The sequence below is a fragment of the Antechinus flavipes genome, chromosome 4 (assembly GCF_016432865.1).
Source record: "Antechinus flavipes isolate AdamAnt ecotype Samford, QLD, Australia chromosome 4, AdamAnt_v2, whole genome shotgun sequence".
Lineage (NCBI taxonomy): Eukaryota > Metazoa > Chordata > Mammalia > Dasyuromorphia > Dasyuridae > Antechinus > Antechinus flavipes.
In genome coordinates this window covers 54,277,859-54,296,738 of record NC_067401.1, presented here as the reverse complement: position 1 = coordinate 54,296,738, position 18,880 = coordinate 54,277,859, and the positions used below count along the sequence as shown (strand labels likewise).

Sequence of the window (18,880 nt, the reverse complement as noted above, 5' to 3'; positions counted from 1 at the left end):
CTGACTAAAAGTCTAGCATGCTAAAGGCGCTCAATAATTGCTACTTGATTGATCGATTGACTTCCCGAAACTGGCATGCCTAGGGCGGAGGGAGGGATTGGGTAGGCTGGCAGTTCTCCTAAAACTGGAAGAAATCTCGGGCTCCCAGTACAAGGCTTAGCTCGCCCTAGCCTGGGGGACTTGTGGACACGTGCACTCTAACTTCTTTCCCTCTGTGCAAGGCGCTCCTGCAAGGGCTCAGCGCGCCACCTGGTGCTTCTTCATTACCAGTTCATCCTTCTCCTCTGAGTGCACCAACTGCCGCCGGGGGGAAGGGAAGAGAAGCAAGAGGAGGAGCCGGGGAGCGGTTTCCAGCGTCGGGCGCGAGCGTGTTGGCGTCACGCGCTGCCCGGGAGCCTTTCCCCTCCCTTCCCCTCGGCGCCGGCTCCCGAGGGCTGCCAGTTCTTGACGCGCCCCCGGCGGCCTCTGCCCTGACAGTGCGTTCTTGCGTGCTTCGCGCGAGCGTGCGGCGGAGGCGGCGCGGGCCGAGCGGAGCGCGCCGCTTCTGTAGCTGGCCAGGAGCCGCGGAGCAAACGGGGCGCCGGCTCCGCCACCTCAGCGTCAGCTTCGCCGAGCCCCGGGCTCCGGTGTCCGCCCAGCCTCGCGGAAGCGGCAGCTCTGGGCGGCCCCGCGCACGGGCAGGCCCGAGGCCCGAGGGCCGGGGGCGGCGTGAGGAACGAACGGGGACCGCGGGCGAGCGGCCGGCATGTCGGTGCCGGATGCGATGCCGCTGCCCGTGGCTGGGGTCGGAGTCGGGGTCGGCGAGGAGCTGAAGCAGGCCAAGGAGAAGGAGGACGCCGAGAAGTACTCGTTCATGGCCACCGTCACCAAGGCGCCCAAGAAGGTGCGGGGGCGGGCGGGCCCGGGGGGGAGCGCGCCGGAGGCGGGCCGGGCCCGGAGCCGGGGGAGGTCGGGGTGACGCAGCCAGGGCCCCCGGCGCTGACGTGTGCGGGCCGCCAGCCGCACCACCGGCCCGGGCCTCGCTCGTTCGCTCGTAGCTCATTGTCCCTTCGCTGGCTTTGTCCCTTCCACCCCGTCGCTCTCCGTGGAACCTCGATACCCCGCGGCAATCCGCTCCAAGACCCCTAGGTCGGGTTCCACGTTCGTGGCCGACTTCCCTGGGCCGGGGGCTGCGGGGATGGGGGTGGGGTGGACGGAGAGGGAGTCGGTCTGGGTTAGCCTCATACTCCACCGCGTCTACTTTGGCTTTGGAGGCTTGCAGAGCTGACCTTCCTATTCAGGCGTAGGTAATCCCTGGCGGGGTTGCGCTTTGTGGGGGGAGGGTTGGACGGCGGACGTTGCTAATCCATCTGTCCGTGGCTCCTCGCGGGGTAGCCCGCAGCTAAGGCTGAAGACCACTTGCAACCCACCGTGCTCTTTCGTTTAGGCGAAGGTAATGGGGAGTAAAGCTTGGAGAGGGGAGAGACTAGGTACCACCCCCCCGACTGCATTCTGCTGCTTACTCTGGTGGTACATGAAATCAACGTTTAGATCTTGGTAACCACAGAGCCCGTCGCGGATGCAGGGTGAGCCCACTCTCTGTCTCTCGGAGAGCGAGCTTGGAGCAGGGAGTGGGAGGGGCGGGGGATCGGAGGGGTGGGCGCGAGGGCAAGACTGTTCCTTTTTGCACTAATGGAGGCCGAACAAATTGAATATTTATTAAGTTTGTTTTACGTTGTGGCTTGAACTCAAAGGACGCTGGCTTGTTGTAATTCGGGTTAAATCCGTGGGTTTTTAGGCCAGTTAATTCAGATTTAGGAGGATTGGGGGTGCTGATATAGGAGAGCGGCCACCAGTGGTGGCTTGACTTTGCATTCAACCCTGACCTCAAAGCAAAAGAAGACGCGCTGAAGAGAGGTGACATTCTGAGGTTAATGGAGCCTAAGTCAATGCTTTAGCTCCCTTATAAAGACAAAAATGTTTCAAGGCTCTCTCTACTTATCGCCTTCCACGGGCTGCAGTGCTTGCATAAGCTCAGCAAAGCTGGGTTGCAGCAATACTAGATAGTAGCTTCTGAGGTTTCTGCACCTGATCCTGTTTAAAGGAGTGAGCTTTCCCAATTTATGTTTTCGGAGGAATTCTATTTTACAATTTAGCAATCGAAGAAGCACAAAGCCTCCATTGTGTATGCTATATCTGTTCTCCAAAAAAATCTTATCCCGGGAAAGCCTATGTTTTTTTTTTTAAAGGATTGAGGGAGTTATTCTTTGTGATCTCTGGGAGCCAATGTTCTATAAGGTTGTAACCCTTTGTATTCTGTATTATTCATATGAGTGACTGTCCTTTTACAAATAGAATCTTTATTTTTAGTTAAGCTTTGAGATGAGTCAGTGATAAAGCTGTGGAAGTACCTTAGAATTATAAAGCTAGAAGAGAATTTAGAGATCATCTAATTCAACCCCCTCACTCTGCAGAGGAGGAAACTTAGGAAAAGTCATCCAGCTACTTATTGGTGGGTCTGATGTTATAGCCCAGGTCTTCTGGATCTCAGCACAGTTCCATGCTGGCAGCTTTGTATCAGTGCCTTCCTTGGTCTCCCAACTTCTTAGAGCCTCCCTCTTCGCCACTAGGGCCTTTGAATGGCTGTCACAGATATTGGGTGTTGTTGTCCTTTAACCTGACAGGCACTCTAGGAATCTTTAATTTTCTGCAAGCTTACCTGGGCCACTTACACTTGTGATTTACAGATATATTTACTGGGAAAAAACGTGCTTGAAAGGGATGGCTACTCATATACATAGCATAGGGATCCAAGCTAAGTGCTCTGGATTTCAGAGACTCCTAATCCATTAGTAAAAGGCTACACAGTCTCCACCAGGGATGTAGTTGGTTTTCATTTGCTTGTAAACATGTCCTTATGGTTCTCATTAAGTTTGCCCTTTCTGAATTTTATTGTTCAGCCTTTATGCAAATATTTAACATTGAGTGCTTTATGATGATTAATTATTCTTCCCCTAGTGCTAACCCGGAGCATTTGTTTTGTTAATGGAGCAGTTGAGGACTCATTCAAGGTCACATACTTATTCCAGTACTGGTGTTCAGAGCTTCATAGTTTTATATCGGCCTCTGAGTTACTTTTGTACCCCTGTCATGTATGAATAACTTGATTTCCTTGTTTCTGGAAAAACTAGAAGAACACAAGCTGTATAATAAAAATAATTACCAAATTCAATGGCCTGTTTTCAGTTCTTGACCCTTTTTTTTAGTATTTACCACAGCTGATTTACTATGTTGTACTGTATAACTTTCTCATTCTTTAGCTTCAGAAATAGCACACTCTCCTAGTTCTGACACCTCTTATCTCAGTAGTTCCTTATCTTCTTACTAACTGGTACTCCCACAAGGTGGATGTTCCTCCAAGAATGTGCCCTTGATTCTGTTTTTTATTCTATTCCTTGATCATATCATCAACTTTTGTGACTTCAAATGGAGGAAAAAAGGTACAAAATGATTAAGAATGTCAGCACAGAGGCTCCCAAATATCTGTACTGTACAGCTGCATTTTTTTCTATCCCCATCTGCTTTGATTTCCTCTCTGCATCTTTGCTGATTCATCATTTACTATGAGCTGCCCTCAAGACTTTGTCCTGGGAACTCCTCTCACTTTACACTTTCTCCCTTGATAATCTCATCAATTGCCAAGGGTTTAATTTTCATCTCTTTAATAACTCCCAATATATAGTATCTGATCTCTCCTGAACTCCAGACCCAGAACACCAATTGCTTACTCAATATCCCTACCTGCCTGTGTCAATAAACTCATTCAATACTGCCCAACTGGAATTCATCATTTTTCTTGCTATCCCCCACCCCCCCAGCCTTTTCCTTCAAATCTCACAGATTTGGGGAGAGCACTTTTACAATCAACCAGGTTCTTAACTTCAGTGTGATTCTTGTGTCTAATTTCTCTTACCTCCCTATAATCAATCGCTTACAGAGCCCTATGATTCTAGCTACAAAATATTTCTCAAACCATACATATTTCAAGTTTATACTTGTCATCTCTCACCTGGAATGTTGTAATAAGTTCCTTAATGACTCCTGCTTCCTGTTTCTTACTTTTTTAGTTAATTCTACATTAATCTTTTTAAGGCATGGATCTAATTGAATTTCACCTGTTTAAAAGCTTTCAGTCATTTCCTGCAATAAAACGCAAACTTAGATATTTAAGATGCTGGCTTCTATCCTTTTTTTTTTTGCTAGCCACATCTCACATTATTTTTCCACATGCTTTTACTGTGCTGGACTGTGGTACCTGAAGTTAACAATTCCATCTCCTGCCATCATGCATTTGCATAAGTTAGGTCTTTGCTTGTCAAGATTTATGTCCCCCCCTCCTTTTTTTTTAAGGCTTATTTTAGCTTTGTACCTCTTGCAAGAAGCTTTGCTTCTCCACCTCCTAAAGTTAAAGCCCCTTTTCTCTTCAGATTACTTTCTGTGTACTTATCTGCATTCATGTTTTATTGCTGTAGTAAATTTTGAGAACAAGATTCTTTTCACATTTCTCTTTATATACTTATAGTCTAGCATAATGTTTTATGCACGGTTAATTTAATAAAAATTTCCTATAAGACGTAACAGTATCCCACAGTTAACTTAAGCCAACATGTGTAAAAACAAGTATATTCTCTTTGCAGATTTTATGACTTCTGTCCATGGTACCATCTTTTAATTATTTTCTCATTCAGGAGCATGATATAGTATAGAGGGTGCTGATATCTTTCAGAGAATTGTATTTGGGTTCTGCTTTCATCACCTTATTAGCTAGGTGATCATTTAGCCTGTGTATCTCCATTTCCTCTTCAGTAAAGTAGGGCTAACTATCTGGTGGTATTTAATATCTATTATGTTAGAAGTCTTTCAGTTGTTTCTCAGATCATCATTCACCAAATAATTCTACTTTTACCTTTTTTTTTTTTTTTTTTCATATCCATCCTTTCCCTCCTTTCTCCCATCTCTCTAGTACAGATCTACATTTCATCTACTTTGACTATTATAATATCCTTAAAAGTCTTCCTGCTTCTTCTGTTTCTTTCTATCCCCCTCATCCATGCCACTGGTGGACCAATATTCCTGATACTCCAGCGTACTTTCCTGGTATTATTTCATATCACACTATATTCTGTGTCCTCTGTTTCTATGAACCACCCTTTCCTTATGCCTACCTTTCATCATTCTTTTCTATCAAGGCTCAGTTTTCCTGAACTTTGGAGCAATTCTCTCTTATTTTTTGCCTTATCGCATTCTGCTTTATATTATAACATATATATTTTATGTTCTCTAGCAGAATGTGAATTTTTTGTGAGAAGGGACTGTCATTTAAAAAAATGATTATATCCTCTGCTTTTGCTTTATACTTTTATATTTTTATGTTTTGCATATTATAAGGTTTTAAAACAGGAGGGGAAAATAGAAAATAGTGTGTTGAACTTGGAAACAGAAATATCTATATTCAAATCCTGACACTTAATTGTAGCCATGTGACTTTGGCAAGTCATTTCACCTTTGTAAGCCTCTTTCTTCATTTGTGGAAAAGGGGCTAGAGCTTGTAGAGCCCTACAACACAGGATCATTGTATGGTTCAATTCAAAAAATGTATGGGAAGCTCTTGACAAACTTGTCCGTGCTTTGTAAAGACCAGTTATTAAATATTAAAATAGAAATCTCGATATGCCCCTCTATTCCAAAGGCAACACTTTCCCTTATCAATGATCCAGTCAAGTTCATTATTCTTGTTCTAAGCTCAGCGCAATCTTACATTACTTTTTGTGCTTTATCTCTTGTTACTCTCCTTTCCTAATATACTACAGCCAACTGGATGGCTTTTTTGTCTCTGAATAAGGCCTACACTTTCCTGTATGCCTTTGCTCTGAATGTACTCCTTTTGCCTGTCGAATTCCTTTACAACCCAGTTCAAACACCAACTTCTCAGTGAAATCTTATCTGATCTCTATTGAGAATGACCTTGCTTGGACCTCACATAGTACTTTGTTCTGTACCTGTATGATATAATTATCAAGTGACTTTTGTGTATTATCCAATTCAGTGGTTATTATATTTCTTCTATTAGATTGTAAGGTCAGGGACTATTTTTTAATCTGAATTTGTATCTGTTCACAGGAAGTATTAAATATTGAATTAAGCCCCAAAATAGATGCTTCTAGCCATTTTTCACCAACAGCTTTTCTATGGTTCTACATCTAGTAATATTAGTCAAACCAGATAGTACTCAAGTCTTCTCTAGTCCTGAAGTCCCTTAGGAGATGGGAGTACTTCTGGGACTAGTATAAATGTAAAGTTGTGTTTTTTCCATGGCAGTCATGGAGCAAACCACAACCTTTCACAGGTACAGTGTAAAAATGAACAGATCTATAATTTCACATTTTTGCTCTGGCTTCTTAAATAGTTGTGGATATGATTGTCAGGGCAGAGGGAAAAGTTAGATAGACATGGTGGTTGTGTTTATCTTTGAAATTTGGGTAGATTTTTGAATTTTGAAATTTGGGTCTCTTAGAAACAACTCCCAATTTTAGATGAGGATGTTTCTGGACTCATTTAGGTGTCTTTGGTCCATCAGTGTCTAGGGCTGAGGCAGTTAACCTCAGAACTCAGACTAAAATACTCTTTAAAAAATGGGCAGGGTATGATTGGCTTGGAATATGTGCCCCATTGTCTTTTTTGTATTCATAATTTCTAAACATTTGTGAGAACAAATCTGATTAATACTTTGTGTTGTAAATCTGATGTGTTTTGGAAGGAGAGACAAAAGTTACTCCCTGAACAGACTATTAACCTATATGGCATGCTATCTTAGTTTATCAATAGAGTCAACTATATCTTCTGAAAATGACCAGATTTGAACCTGCTAAGTGACATATGTGTGTTAGACTGGTGGGTATAATCCAGAATGTCATTAAGGTTTAATTTGCTATTTTTCCTTAATGAATTCTACTGGCTATAGCTTTCACAGAGCTATATCTCAGATTGATATTTCTATGTGTAAAGCCTCTGTAATTCTTAGATGTCTTCTATCCAGAAATTATATGATAGGAGTGTTGCTGAACTTTCTTCTTAGAGTCTAATTATTTCTATTTTAAAATTTTTATCTGTGATAAGGGGATTGGTTGTTCTGTACAATTATTGAAGATCCTTTCCAATAATAGGTTAATTCAGTAAATTACATAAAATCTCTCTCTCTCTCTCTTTCTCTCTTTCTGCTGAGGCAATTGGGATTAAGTGACTTGCCTAGGGGTCACATAGCTAGGAAGTGTTCAAGTGTCTGAAATCAGATTTGAACTCAGGTCCTCCTGACATCAGGGCTGGTGCTCTAACCACTGGGTAGCCTAACTGCCCTGAATATCTAATTTTTTTTTTATTCTCAGCCAGAAAGCTTGACTATTTGGTATTCAAAATTCTTTTTAACCTCTCCTCTTTCTACTATTCTTATACTCCCTCTCTACTCCTCCATTGTTTAGTCATTCTAATGATTCCTAGCTGCAGGCCATCTCTACTGGTCCTTATCTATATCTTGCCACTGACCAAATAGCTCTAGAGGTACAAAGTCTGGTGACTTTGTACAACTGTCTCTCACTTAAATCCAATTCATTTGGACGAAATGGCATCACCTCTCTAATGTCATGTTCCTCTTCAAGAATGACAGACCAGCAACACCTCCTATTGAAAAAATAAGACACTTAAATTTTCAATTTAGGGCATTTCTCAGCTATCTCCACCCCTAGTATGCTATCCTTCCTCATCTCTGCTTCCTAGCTTCCTTCAAGTCTAAATTAAAATTCTACCTTTAGGATATCTTTCCTCATTCTTTTAGTGTTTTCCCTTTCATAGTTATTATTTATCTTATATATAGCTTGTTAGAATATGTTTGTTTGCCTGTTTTCTCCTTTAGATTGTGAACTTCTTTAGGGCAGGGGTTGGTTTTTGCCTCTTTTTGTATTTCTAGTGCTTAGCATAATGTGATATATCATAGGTGCTTAATAAATGCATAGCAGCTGATTCTCTGGTAAGCTATACACTCACAAAAGTGTTTCACATAAATCACTCAGTCAATAAATATTCATTGGGAAGGGACCTCAAAGGTCATGTATCTCATCCTCATTTAAGTAGAAGGTTAATTATCAGGGCCATGATCTCCCTCATACCCTGGACTCTAGAGCCTCTGTAGCACTGAAAGGAATTCCCTAAGAGACATGAGTTCTAGTTGAGATCCTGCTATCAACTTTGCTACAGACTCTGGGCAGATCCTTTAATCTCTACAGACCTCAGTTTTCATGTTTGTAAAATGAGGATTTTGGACTGGGTGATTTCTAAGTTGCCATCCAGATGTAACTTCTCCACAGATACACACAACTAAGTTATTAACTAAGCTGTTGAATAAGCAGATTCCAAGTATAGGTAATAGTTCTGTGTCTTTTTTGAGTGTCCAGTTGAGGATCTCAGACCTATGCTTAGCCATTGGCTTATTGACTTAGATAAAAGCATTTTAAATGTATGGTTTACACAAAGAGAGGAGGGATGACTTAATACTGGATGACAGGGTTAGGATCCAAAACCATCTTGACAGACTTGAGTATTGAGTATAATCTGATAAGGTGAAATTCAGTAGCGTTAAATGTAAATTCTTACACTTGGGTTTAAAAAAGTCAATTTCACACGTACAGGCAGGGGGGAGCATGGCTAGATATTTGTCCAAGTTGTGTACAAATTAGTGGTGTAATGTGGCAGCCATAAAGCTAATGCCATCTATTGACTGCTTTAGGATAAGCTTTTGATTCCAGAATAAGAGAGATAGTTTCATTGGACTCTGGTCAAAACACATCTACAGTTTAACTGTTAACTTTTGGTTGCCATGGTGATGCCTCTTACATTGATTGGCATGTGACGACCAGCCTAGGAAGTACAAAGAAACTCATCACCAAGTTGGCCACATATTGATGAATTGATCTGATTCAGGCAACTCTGGAAAACCATCTGCCAAGTATTGGAGCACTTGTGATGTGTTGATTGAAGAGAGAATTCAAACCTATAAAATCATGGACCTCAGAATTTGTGAAGGATTAAGCACTGACTACCTCCCCATCACTATCAGTAGTAGGCACTTCTTTGATCACTTCCTAGTCACCACTTTCACTTTGGCCCACTCATCTCCATCGTCATTTTGCTATTTGGCCCTCCTTCTTTGTTCCTTTTTGATAGTCCTTTCCTGCCCATCCTTATTTTTCTCTATTTCTGTCTACTTAAACATTTCTGAAATATACAAAGCAGAATTGTTCTAGTAACTTTGTGTTCCTGACAGCAAACTTGATGGTGCTGAGGAGAGTATGAAGCATAGAACTTAGACACCTGTGTGTGGAAAAGAGTCATGTAATTCCCTTGAACAATAAAAATGGGGAGTAGTTCAGGCAGGTATAACATAGATTGCCAGTATCAGGACTTGGTTGCAGCAAGAACTTTTTATTGGACTAATGAACTGTGTTTTCTTGTTTTCATAGTTCTTGAATTATATAGTTATTCCAAAAAGTATTTGGGATATGAATTCATCTTTTATGTCATCCTTATAACATGTATTCCCTCCCTCCCCCTTTCTTCTAGTTACCCTGTTTTCCTCCTCAAAGAACAATTAATTACAGCTCAAAGAACTAGTTACTTTTTAATTATTTCTTGCTTTAGGAATCTTTGACAGTTTCATAGTTTATGCTTCTGTTTTCAAATGCACCTGCATGATATGCCCTGTAGCATTTTGATTACTTTGTACTTCTCTCCCTATTCCTTATCTTTAAGACATTCTTGATGATATCTTATTTTCAACTATATCTGTGATTTCCTGGTTTTAAGGAACTCTTGGTGAGGAAATGTCCTTAATTAGTGCAGATAGATGAGCACCTTCTCTGCAACTGTGGGAGAAGTACCCAAAACTGAAAGGTCAGATGACCTGCCTAGGATCAGTTCAAGGCAGAACTTGAATCCAGGTCATCCTGCCTCCAAGGCCTGCTGTTCATACCAAACCTCCTATGGTATGAACCATACTGCCTTTATTTTTATATCGAGAAACTGCTATCTTAGCTGCAGTTTATTAGTTGGAACAACCTGAGGTATAGAACTGATATAAATAATAAATATTTATTGCCCAATGGTATACAAAATGAAAAAAAATCTTGACAACTACAGATCTAATATGGCATTCATAGTTGTAGAGGAGGATTTGAGGAAATAATAAGCAGAAGTATGTTAAAATGACTACTAGCCTATCCAGAGGGAGTCCTTGCCCCCCTCCCTTTCATATCTTGTGGGCCTGCCAGACAAATGCCTTGTTTCCCTGCCAGAATGACTGTCACTTGACCTGGAGGAGTGCTTTGTGCCTTCCCATTCCAGTCCTGGCTAGTTTCTTTTTAGAGCTGTAGTGTGAACTCGGTTGTGCAAAGGAAATGAAGCTTAAACAGAAGGAGGTTTGGGCTGCTCACTGTTCCACACTGTTCCCTCATAGACTTATATGAGACAGGGCTTCATACAACCTAAAAAGCTGACTAGCTGGAGCAAACCCTGTTATCTCTCTATGTTTTATTTCTTTCTTTGAATCCACAAAAGATTGGCATCAGTTGAAATCTTGCTGAGCCTGTATACTCATGATGATATGAATCTCCTGAAACTCGTTTTTAGTATTTTAAAGATCTTTAATTTCATCCTTGCTCGTTCTCTTTCCCAGTTAGGAGTGCATCTCCGTATCTTGTACTTGCTTGTCTGTCTGTTTACCTGTCTCTCTGTATATATGTATACATCTATGAACGTATGCCTGTATACTTATGTATATATCTATATGTATGTGGCTATATGAGTACCTTCCTAACCCTAATGGAAGGCATCTAAAACTCACTTGCTTTTGATTCTCTAAAAAGACTCCAAAGCCATATAATTACTCACTTGCAGGTCTTAGAATCATTGCTCCTGGATATGAGAATGAATTTTCATTCTATGTTTTGTCTTTCAGGCCTCCAATGAACACTAGTGAAATTCTCCATATATTTGCTGTACCTTTAGGATTGTTCTCAATTTCCCAAGGCTCTCATTAGAAATGTCTTTAGGGTTCAACTCAGGAACTGAAGGTGTACTGTTGCTAATATTTCAGCAGGACTTTATTTGAAGTTGCTTTTTATTGCTACCTTAGCATTGCTCCTTTTTATGAGATCTTTGGACTTAGATTATAAATGTGGCAGATTCACTGTACTAAAAGAAAACGAACAGATAAAATATTTTTCCTTTTTTTCATCTCAGAAGTTGTATAATAGTATCTTCTTGCTTGACTTTTGGTTTTTCTCATACGTATCTAAATCTTATGATTTCAACTATTTTTTCTTAGTCTTCAGTTTTTACAACTATATGTGGTCTTCCATGAAATTAGACTTGGCTGTATTATCCCTGAAATTGGCTCATTCCTTATCTCTTTTACACATTAAAAAATAATAAAATTTTACTGTTTTGAGAGTAGGAATTATTGTGTTCTTTCTTTTGGTATCTCCAACACCTAGCACAGTGTATGGCACATTGGCATTTAATATATACTTGTTTATTGATTGATAGGTATAAATTACCATGAGCCACATAGATGAGAGTCCTGTAAATTTTCAAATGGCTAAAGCATGTATTATATCCTGCTAGAGGACAGGAAGTAGTTCAGTTTCTCTGTGCATTTGGAAGTATAACACCCAGTATGATATGGAAAGCAATTTGGATTTCCTTTTGGAGAATGACATCCAGCACTAGGGAGATCTTGCATTTTTGATTCTCCCTAGATACAAATGAGAATTTGAAGTTTGGGGATAAATGCTCTTAACTTCAAGTGGGTGGGGTGGGGGAAGTAGATCTGTGAGAAAAGTAACTAGTGTTCTGAAATCAGTGGAGCTGCTTCACCTCTTAGAGAGTATTTTGGTCAAGGAACATAGAAATGGCTACTTTGCATAACTGGCCAGAATTGCTTAGTTGAACAAACTTGTATAGCAACTATCACATTTATAGATGGATCCTGATCATGATGGTTAAACTGTTGTATGCTTTGGATGTCTTTGATAAATATTAATTTTTTTTTAAGATCAGCAATGTTTTGGTTGATGGACCAATCCTTATCTTGGACAAAAGCTAAAAGTGTCAAGGATTTGATACTGAAAGATTTTTTTGGGGAGGGGGTGTTATTTTGTCAGTTTTTATTTTGTTTTGCCTTTTGTATGTGATACAAGTAGCACTTGGAGGGAGTGAATGGATCTCTTAAGTCTTTCTGCTTCAGAAGAAGAAATAGTACTTCACAGATGGCAGATGTGTACAATTGTTCTGGTAATTGAGTCCCTTCTCTGTATCCAGGTGGCATCCAAGTTGGAGAGTACTGTTCAATATCTAGTGTCTGGGAACCAGATCTTTGAGCAGGCAGAACACGAAAGTTCCAAATTCACATCTCATGGAGGACAGTCCAGCTGTCCTGTGGTGCTGTACTGGATGAATTGTGAATGTTAATTACATTGATCAATACAGTGGCCTTGGTAACAGGCTTGTGGCTGCTGTAGAATCTGTTTATTCCAGGTTGCAATAGAAAAGAGACTAAACTGGTAGGGAACATGATGTTCTGATTATAACAAAACTGTATTATAATGCCAGGGAAAAAGCAAACTGGAAGTGACTGACCCTGTGGGCATCCCTATGCCAGACTTTCCTGAGGAGAAACATGAATATTCTAGGTGGTTTACTTGTCTGCCAATTGTAAATACATTGGGCATACGTTTTGGTTAAGCAGTGAATGATAAAGGAGTGCTAAACCCAAGATAAAGAACATCCATTTGGGAAACATTTCTTAATTATGTTATTTGGATCTGGAAGTTTGTGAAAAGGATATGTCTTAGCCCTGCCAGTCAGCCAAAGGAGCCCCTCCAGCCTGTCAAGTAGGGGTTCAAAATTCTGCACATTCTCTTCTGGCTCCACAGGGAGAGGATTAGCTGAGTACAGGGCATGTTTGGAATGAGTTCACCTTGCCAATTCTTCCTGAATTTGGATTGAGTTATTATGAATATAGTCTTGGATCTCTCTTAAACATATTCCCAGTAATGTTCTTTTAAATCTTTTTGGGTAGGTGTGTTATCTGTTTCTGGCAGGTAGAATTAGATTCTCTGGTATCCTTGCCCCTTCCTCCTCTCCCCAATTTCTTTGCTAAAGTAGAGATTTTAGATTAGGCCACCGTTACTAACATGAAATCCTTTTCCAGAAGTTGGGTAAAATTTTGCCCAAAGGTACAGGTGGGTTTTGAGTCCTTTGGAGTCTGTAAAAGGAGATTTTTCCCAAAGGAGAAAAATGAATGACTTTGACAACCTCACTCCATCCAACAATGTTTTCCCCTTTAGTTTTCCACTCAATAAGACATGCTTTAAAGTAGCATCTTTGTGATATGGAGAGCAGTCCGGAAGTAATGGCTTTCAGCTATAGAATTCTTACGGCCCTGAGTGAGAACTTTGCTCAGTCTACAAGAGACCAATTGAAGATGAAGAGTCTAGGATGGGTGGTAATTCACTCAAGCCAGAGATAAATCATCTAATCCTTTTTGCCATGTGTATAAAGGGCCAGTGTATATTGAGGGTACAGAGAAGGAAATTTCTTCTTAGTTTGGAGAATGAGCAAGGACTCTAGCAGTATTTCTTTTGCCCTTGGACATATATAATGTTCAAAAGACACGGTATGGAGTATTGCTTGAGACTGTGATTTTTTTCTCCCTCAGTCCCTGCCCCACACTTACGAAAAACAGTTTTTCAAACTGGTTAATCTGAGAAAATTTGCCTTATTAGTATAAATATTTGTATGCCTGTGGAAGGGCTGATGGATATCTTGAAAGAGGGGGTTTATTCCAGTGTATGATGTATCATAGAAACAGTATAGATTAAATGCAGTTTGGAGCTTATGAAGGAGGATTCTATAGAAAGACCAAATCAAATTTGGAGGTTGAAGACTCTAAGTCTTCTCAGTATTATATCCACCCCTCCTTATCATCTTCTTCAGTCCAATTTTAATTTAGATTTATAAATTTCATAAAGATGACCTATTTCAGGAATCTTCTGGTTTCTGGATTTTAAGGACCAAGTGGAATTTTCCATGCTCACAGATAGCTACATGCTTACTTTGTGTCAAGGCTAAAAGTCTTTTTGGGGGGAAACTTAAGCCTACAGAGGGCATTTGGGTACAATTGTTTCTATTCCCTTCCCAGAAAACTACAAGGTTGAAGGCAGGGAGGGAGTAGGGAGAGCAGAGGGCCTGGGGATAACCTTCTACTTTCTTATTTTACAGATGAAGAAACTGAGATCCAGAGAGGTTTAGTGATTCGCCAATGCCCAGAGGTAGTAAATGGCAGACATAGGATTTAAACTCAGGATCTCTGACTTTGGAACTAATGTTTTCTCTTCCATATCATGGGGATGCTACTTTAAACTTTTTATTCTCATAGAATAAAAAGGTCTCTCATTTCTGCAATTTATGTTTTGAAGTTGCTTAATTGGAGTAGATAACTTCATTGATTTCTCTAGTGAGAAATGCTGATCTTTATCAGATGACTCCAGAGGATCTCAGACTTCAGGTGGTAACAATAGCTAACTTGTAGCATTTGTAGCATATAGAATTGCAAAGGGCTTGATACAGTGTCATCTGATTTTCACAACCTTTCCATGAAATATGCACAATTATATACTTATTTTTATAGGTGAGGAAGCTGGCCAGGAGAAAGGAGAGTGTACCAAAAAATACTGGATTTGGATTCAGGAAAAATAGAAAGTTGAAAACTGTCTCCCTTGCTTAATAGATTGTAGGCAGGTAGCAGGAATAGCAGCTGATTTCTATATAGGATGAAATTTTCTATTTTTTCATTCTTTTGATTGTGTTTTATTATTTCTTAATGACTTAGGGGGATATTAGTTTCCCTTTGCCTTGTAGTATTCAAGAAATTATTTTCTGCTTTTACTTTGCTATCTTGGCTTTGCCCCTTCAAGGGATTATTTGCTTAAGTTTCTGATTCTCTAATTCTGCACTCTGGAGATGTGGGGAATGATGTTCCAAATCTCAGACTTTTCTTACTCTTATATTCTAAATTCTGACCTAGGGTCCAATCTTGGGCACTCTTCTCTACCCTGTAGTCACATCTAGGGTGCTCAGCCACACTATCCTGTGTATTTATTCTTGGTCCTTCTATTCATTCTCTTTGGTGGCTGACAAACACAAGTTATCCTTTCAGCCCTGTACTAAAACCAGAGACTCTGCTGTTTTGCAAGTGCCCACAGCTAGCAGGATTTCCACCCTCTGCTACTGCAGTTATGAGCTAGCTCCTTTTCCTCCAGAGCCACAATCCAGAACCATACTTAGCCAGCACAGCTGGGGTTGGTGTCCTTCATGTGTAAGATCCTTCAGTTTTTTGCTCCTTAGCCATTCACCTCTTTTACTCTGGCCAAACCTCTGCCTCTGGAAGTCTAGTCTTTCCTGGATTCTTCTCATAGTGTCTTAGGAGGACAACTGCATTACCCCTCATTCCTGTTTATTTTTGTTATTCTACACTCACTCTGAGATGATGTTCTGTCTTTTTTTTTGTGGAGAAAATTTGGAGAGCCAAAAGTTTTCTAACTTCACCAACTTTCCAGAATGCTCTCCTAGGTATGGCTTTAAGATTTGCAAAGCACTTTATGGGGATACTCTTTGGAAATGTATAAAAACCTTATTAAATTGGTACTGTCTTTGAGAGATAAATTGACACCTGGCTTAGGGTGTAGGTATCTCTTGATGGCAATAATTAGTACTATTAAAGCTATTCTATTCTAGGGCCAAGTTACATGGGTGAACCATTTCTGAAAAAACATCATGTAACTTAGCATTTTAACAAGACATTAGATCTAGGAAAACAGGGGAGACAAGGAATGGCTTTTCAACCGGCTTTGGTGACCTTACTTTGATTAATATTTTGAAAATAGCATTTTCAATTACCAAACATTTGTTTTTTTTCCCGTTTCCCCTTCTTTCCTCACAGGGTTAGGGAGTGGAGGTAGAGGAGTGGAATCCCTTGTAAGATATAAACATGGCCAAACTGGACAAAATTCTCACATTGACCATGTCTAGAAATTGATGCCCTATTCTGAATAGTAGTTCATCACTTCTTTGTTAGGTGAGTAGCATTCTTTGTCATTGTCCCCTAGAATCAATGATTGATCATTGTGTTGATCATATTATTTCAATAAAAAGTATTGAAATAAAAAATAAGAATCATAAGATTTTAGCTCTAGAGTTAGTAGAGGGTCTTCAAAGACCACCTAGCCAAGCCCTACTTTTTACAGGGGAGGAAACGATGATGACTTGCCTAAGATTACTCAATAACCTTATCAGAAGGAAAGCTTGAGATCCTTTCAAATCCTGAGCTCCGCATTTGCAGTTTTCCCCAGGGAAATGTAAGCTCTTAGAAGGCATGGACTTTTTTATTTTTGTCTTTGTGTCCCCAAAACCTAGGAGAGGCCTGGCATATTTAATAAATGTTTAGCCTTGTGTCATTGATGATGGCAGCTACTGTTCTGAAACTTATCTTAAAGGCTTTGATAGTCTGCTTGGGTTGCAAGTCTGTTATAAAATAAACCAGAGGTTTGTAAAATATATAAATATTTATTTATATATGTATATATATATATAATTTATAAAAAAAATATTTATAAAATAAATCTGAACATTTTTCACAGTATGTGAAGAGTTTGTGTTTTTATATGTATACAATATAATTTGAAACTGTAGCAAACCCAAGGGCGGATAACTTCATTCTCCCTATGTAATTTTTAAATTATTTAACCTTTCCTCAACTTCAATGCATTCAATATTTACATTAAATAAGAATTTAAATTGGAAAATTAACTACTTGAGAATTTTTATTGTTTGTCTTGTCTTTCTAATAGATTTTAAGCTCACTGAAGGTGGCAGTCTTGCTGTATACTGTTTCATTGCTTCTTAGACACTAATTAGACCTATTTCAGATTGAAAACTTTCTCTAGAGATGAACAAATAAAACTTCGACCAAATCAATAGTAGTAACTGTTGTACTTCTGGAATGAAAAATGAATTATCACATTATCATTTGTTGTTAAAGTGGAATTGACAGAAAGACATGTACAGTTATTCATTTGTTTTATATGTTTCCATCTTCTCTAGAATTTCCCTAAGTGACCAAAAAACCCAATAATTACCAAACTATATACTATTGCTCCCTAAAGAAGTTGGAGTAGAAATATTTTTAGTCTTGTTCTGTACAGAAAGTATTCTCCAACCTGTCTACATTTGCAAAGAGCAACATTTTACTACCTTAGGTTACTATTTAACATTTAGATTCTTAAAATCAAATTTATTTTCTTTAATGTTATATTCTGATATTGTTTTCTTTCTATTCTCTTTAACCCCATGCTTTTTAAGGAGTTTTGAATAATGATTAAAAAGCAGTGACACTTGATATCTTTCAGTTTTAGTTAAGCATGACTTATCTGACATTCTGGTACTTGTATGATATTTCTAATATGGCTTTTTCCTCCAACAATTCAGGGTACAAGCTCTCATAAGTCACTAGTCCTGTATACTTTTTGTCTATGTCCTCTAATAAGTTTGCACAACTTAACTGCATTATTAAAGTAGGTTTGGTTTGTGGAAGAGCAGCTTTTTATATCATCTCAGTGTTGGTGACAATTAAGTTGCAAATTGGGTAATGATTTTATTGCCGGGGTCTAGAGTTAGGTTGTCTTGGCCAAAAAATAAATGAAATTGAAGTAGACAGTGAAAATTAGATGACCTTGTGGACAGTTTGTCTGATACCTCTCCCCCTTCTCCCCCCTCCCCCCCCAAAAAAAAAGGTTAGTAAACATTTTAAATGTTTGCTATGTGCCAGGAATGTATTAAGCCTTAGGGAAACAAAGGCAAAGAAAATCACACTAAATCAAAATAGTTTACACCTTTAAAGAGCCCACATCTAATGAGAGAAACATTTAAATAGCTAGGTGTTTATAAAATAAATACTGAGTAGATGGACAACAATCTGAAAGGAGAAGCTGTTAGTTAGAAGGCTGGGAAAAAGCATCCTCTGAAAGGTATATTTTGAGCTGAGTCTTAAAAGAAACCAGAGAGAACTAAGTGGCTGATGTGAGGAAGGTGAGCATTTTCAAGTATGCAGGCAGTTAGTGCAGACACAGAAATGGAAGATTGATTGTCATGGCTAAGGATCGGTAAATAGCTACATTATAGAGTTAGTGGAAGGAGAGCCTTGGGACGAGGTACATGGCTGACAATGGGCCACGCAAGAAGGGAACATATGCAAAAGATGTTTTATAGGTACAAACAAGATTGGATATATAGGGTGAGGGAAAGGAGGGAGAGGATGACACCAGGGTTGTGAGCATGGGTATTTGGGAGAATGGTGGTTCCCTTAAAAGTCACATACCTGGAATACCTGGAAGAAGAGAGAATTTAGGGTGAAAGAGAATTTGGTGAGTTTGAAGTGCCAGTGGGAAATTCAATTCCATATGTCCAGGGGGTAGTTGAAAATGAAGCCCTGTAGTTCAAAACAAAGGCTAGGGCTGAATATATGGGTCGAGGAATCATTTGTTTAATGATGGGAACTAGAAAACCCGTGGGAGCTAAGGAAAGGAAGGAATAAACATTTATGTAGCATCTGCTAGGTGCCAGCCCCTGTGCTAAGTGCTTTTCATGAATGTTATCTCATTGATCCTTACAACATTTCTGAGACAGAGCTATTACAATATATTGTACAATTGAGGAAACTGGTCAGAGGTTAAGTGAT

At 39.7% G+C, this 18,880-nt stretch overlaps 1 protein-coding gene across 6 annotated transcripts in view; it reads left to right on the top strand.

The window, feature by feature from the left end:
• Positions 1 to 538: 538 nt before the first annotated feature.
• Positions 539 to 18,880, top strand: part of AHCYL1 (adenosylhomocysteinase like 1) — a 42,784-nt gene continuing 24,442 nt past the window's right edge. The window contains exon 1 of one of the 6 annotated variants that reach the window (XM_051993098.1): positions 539 to 883. In XM_051993098.1, the coding sequence (XP_051849058.1) occupies positions 746 to 883 (138 nt within the window). In that variant the 5' untranslated portion in view covers positions 539 to 745. Of the gene's footprint in view, positions 884 to 992; positions 1,129 to 1,263; positions 1,287 to 16,133; positions 16,223 to 18,880 lie in introns of those variants that run through there. The other 5 variants (XM_051993091.1, XM_051993090.1, XM_051993096.1 and 2 more) reach the window with 5 other exon arrangements.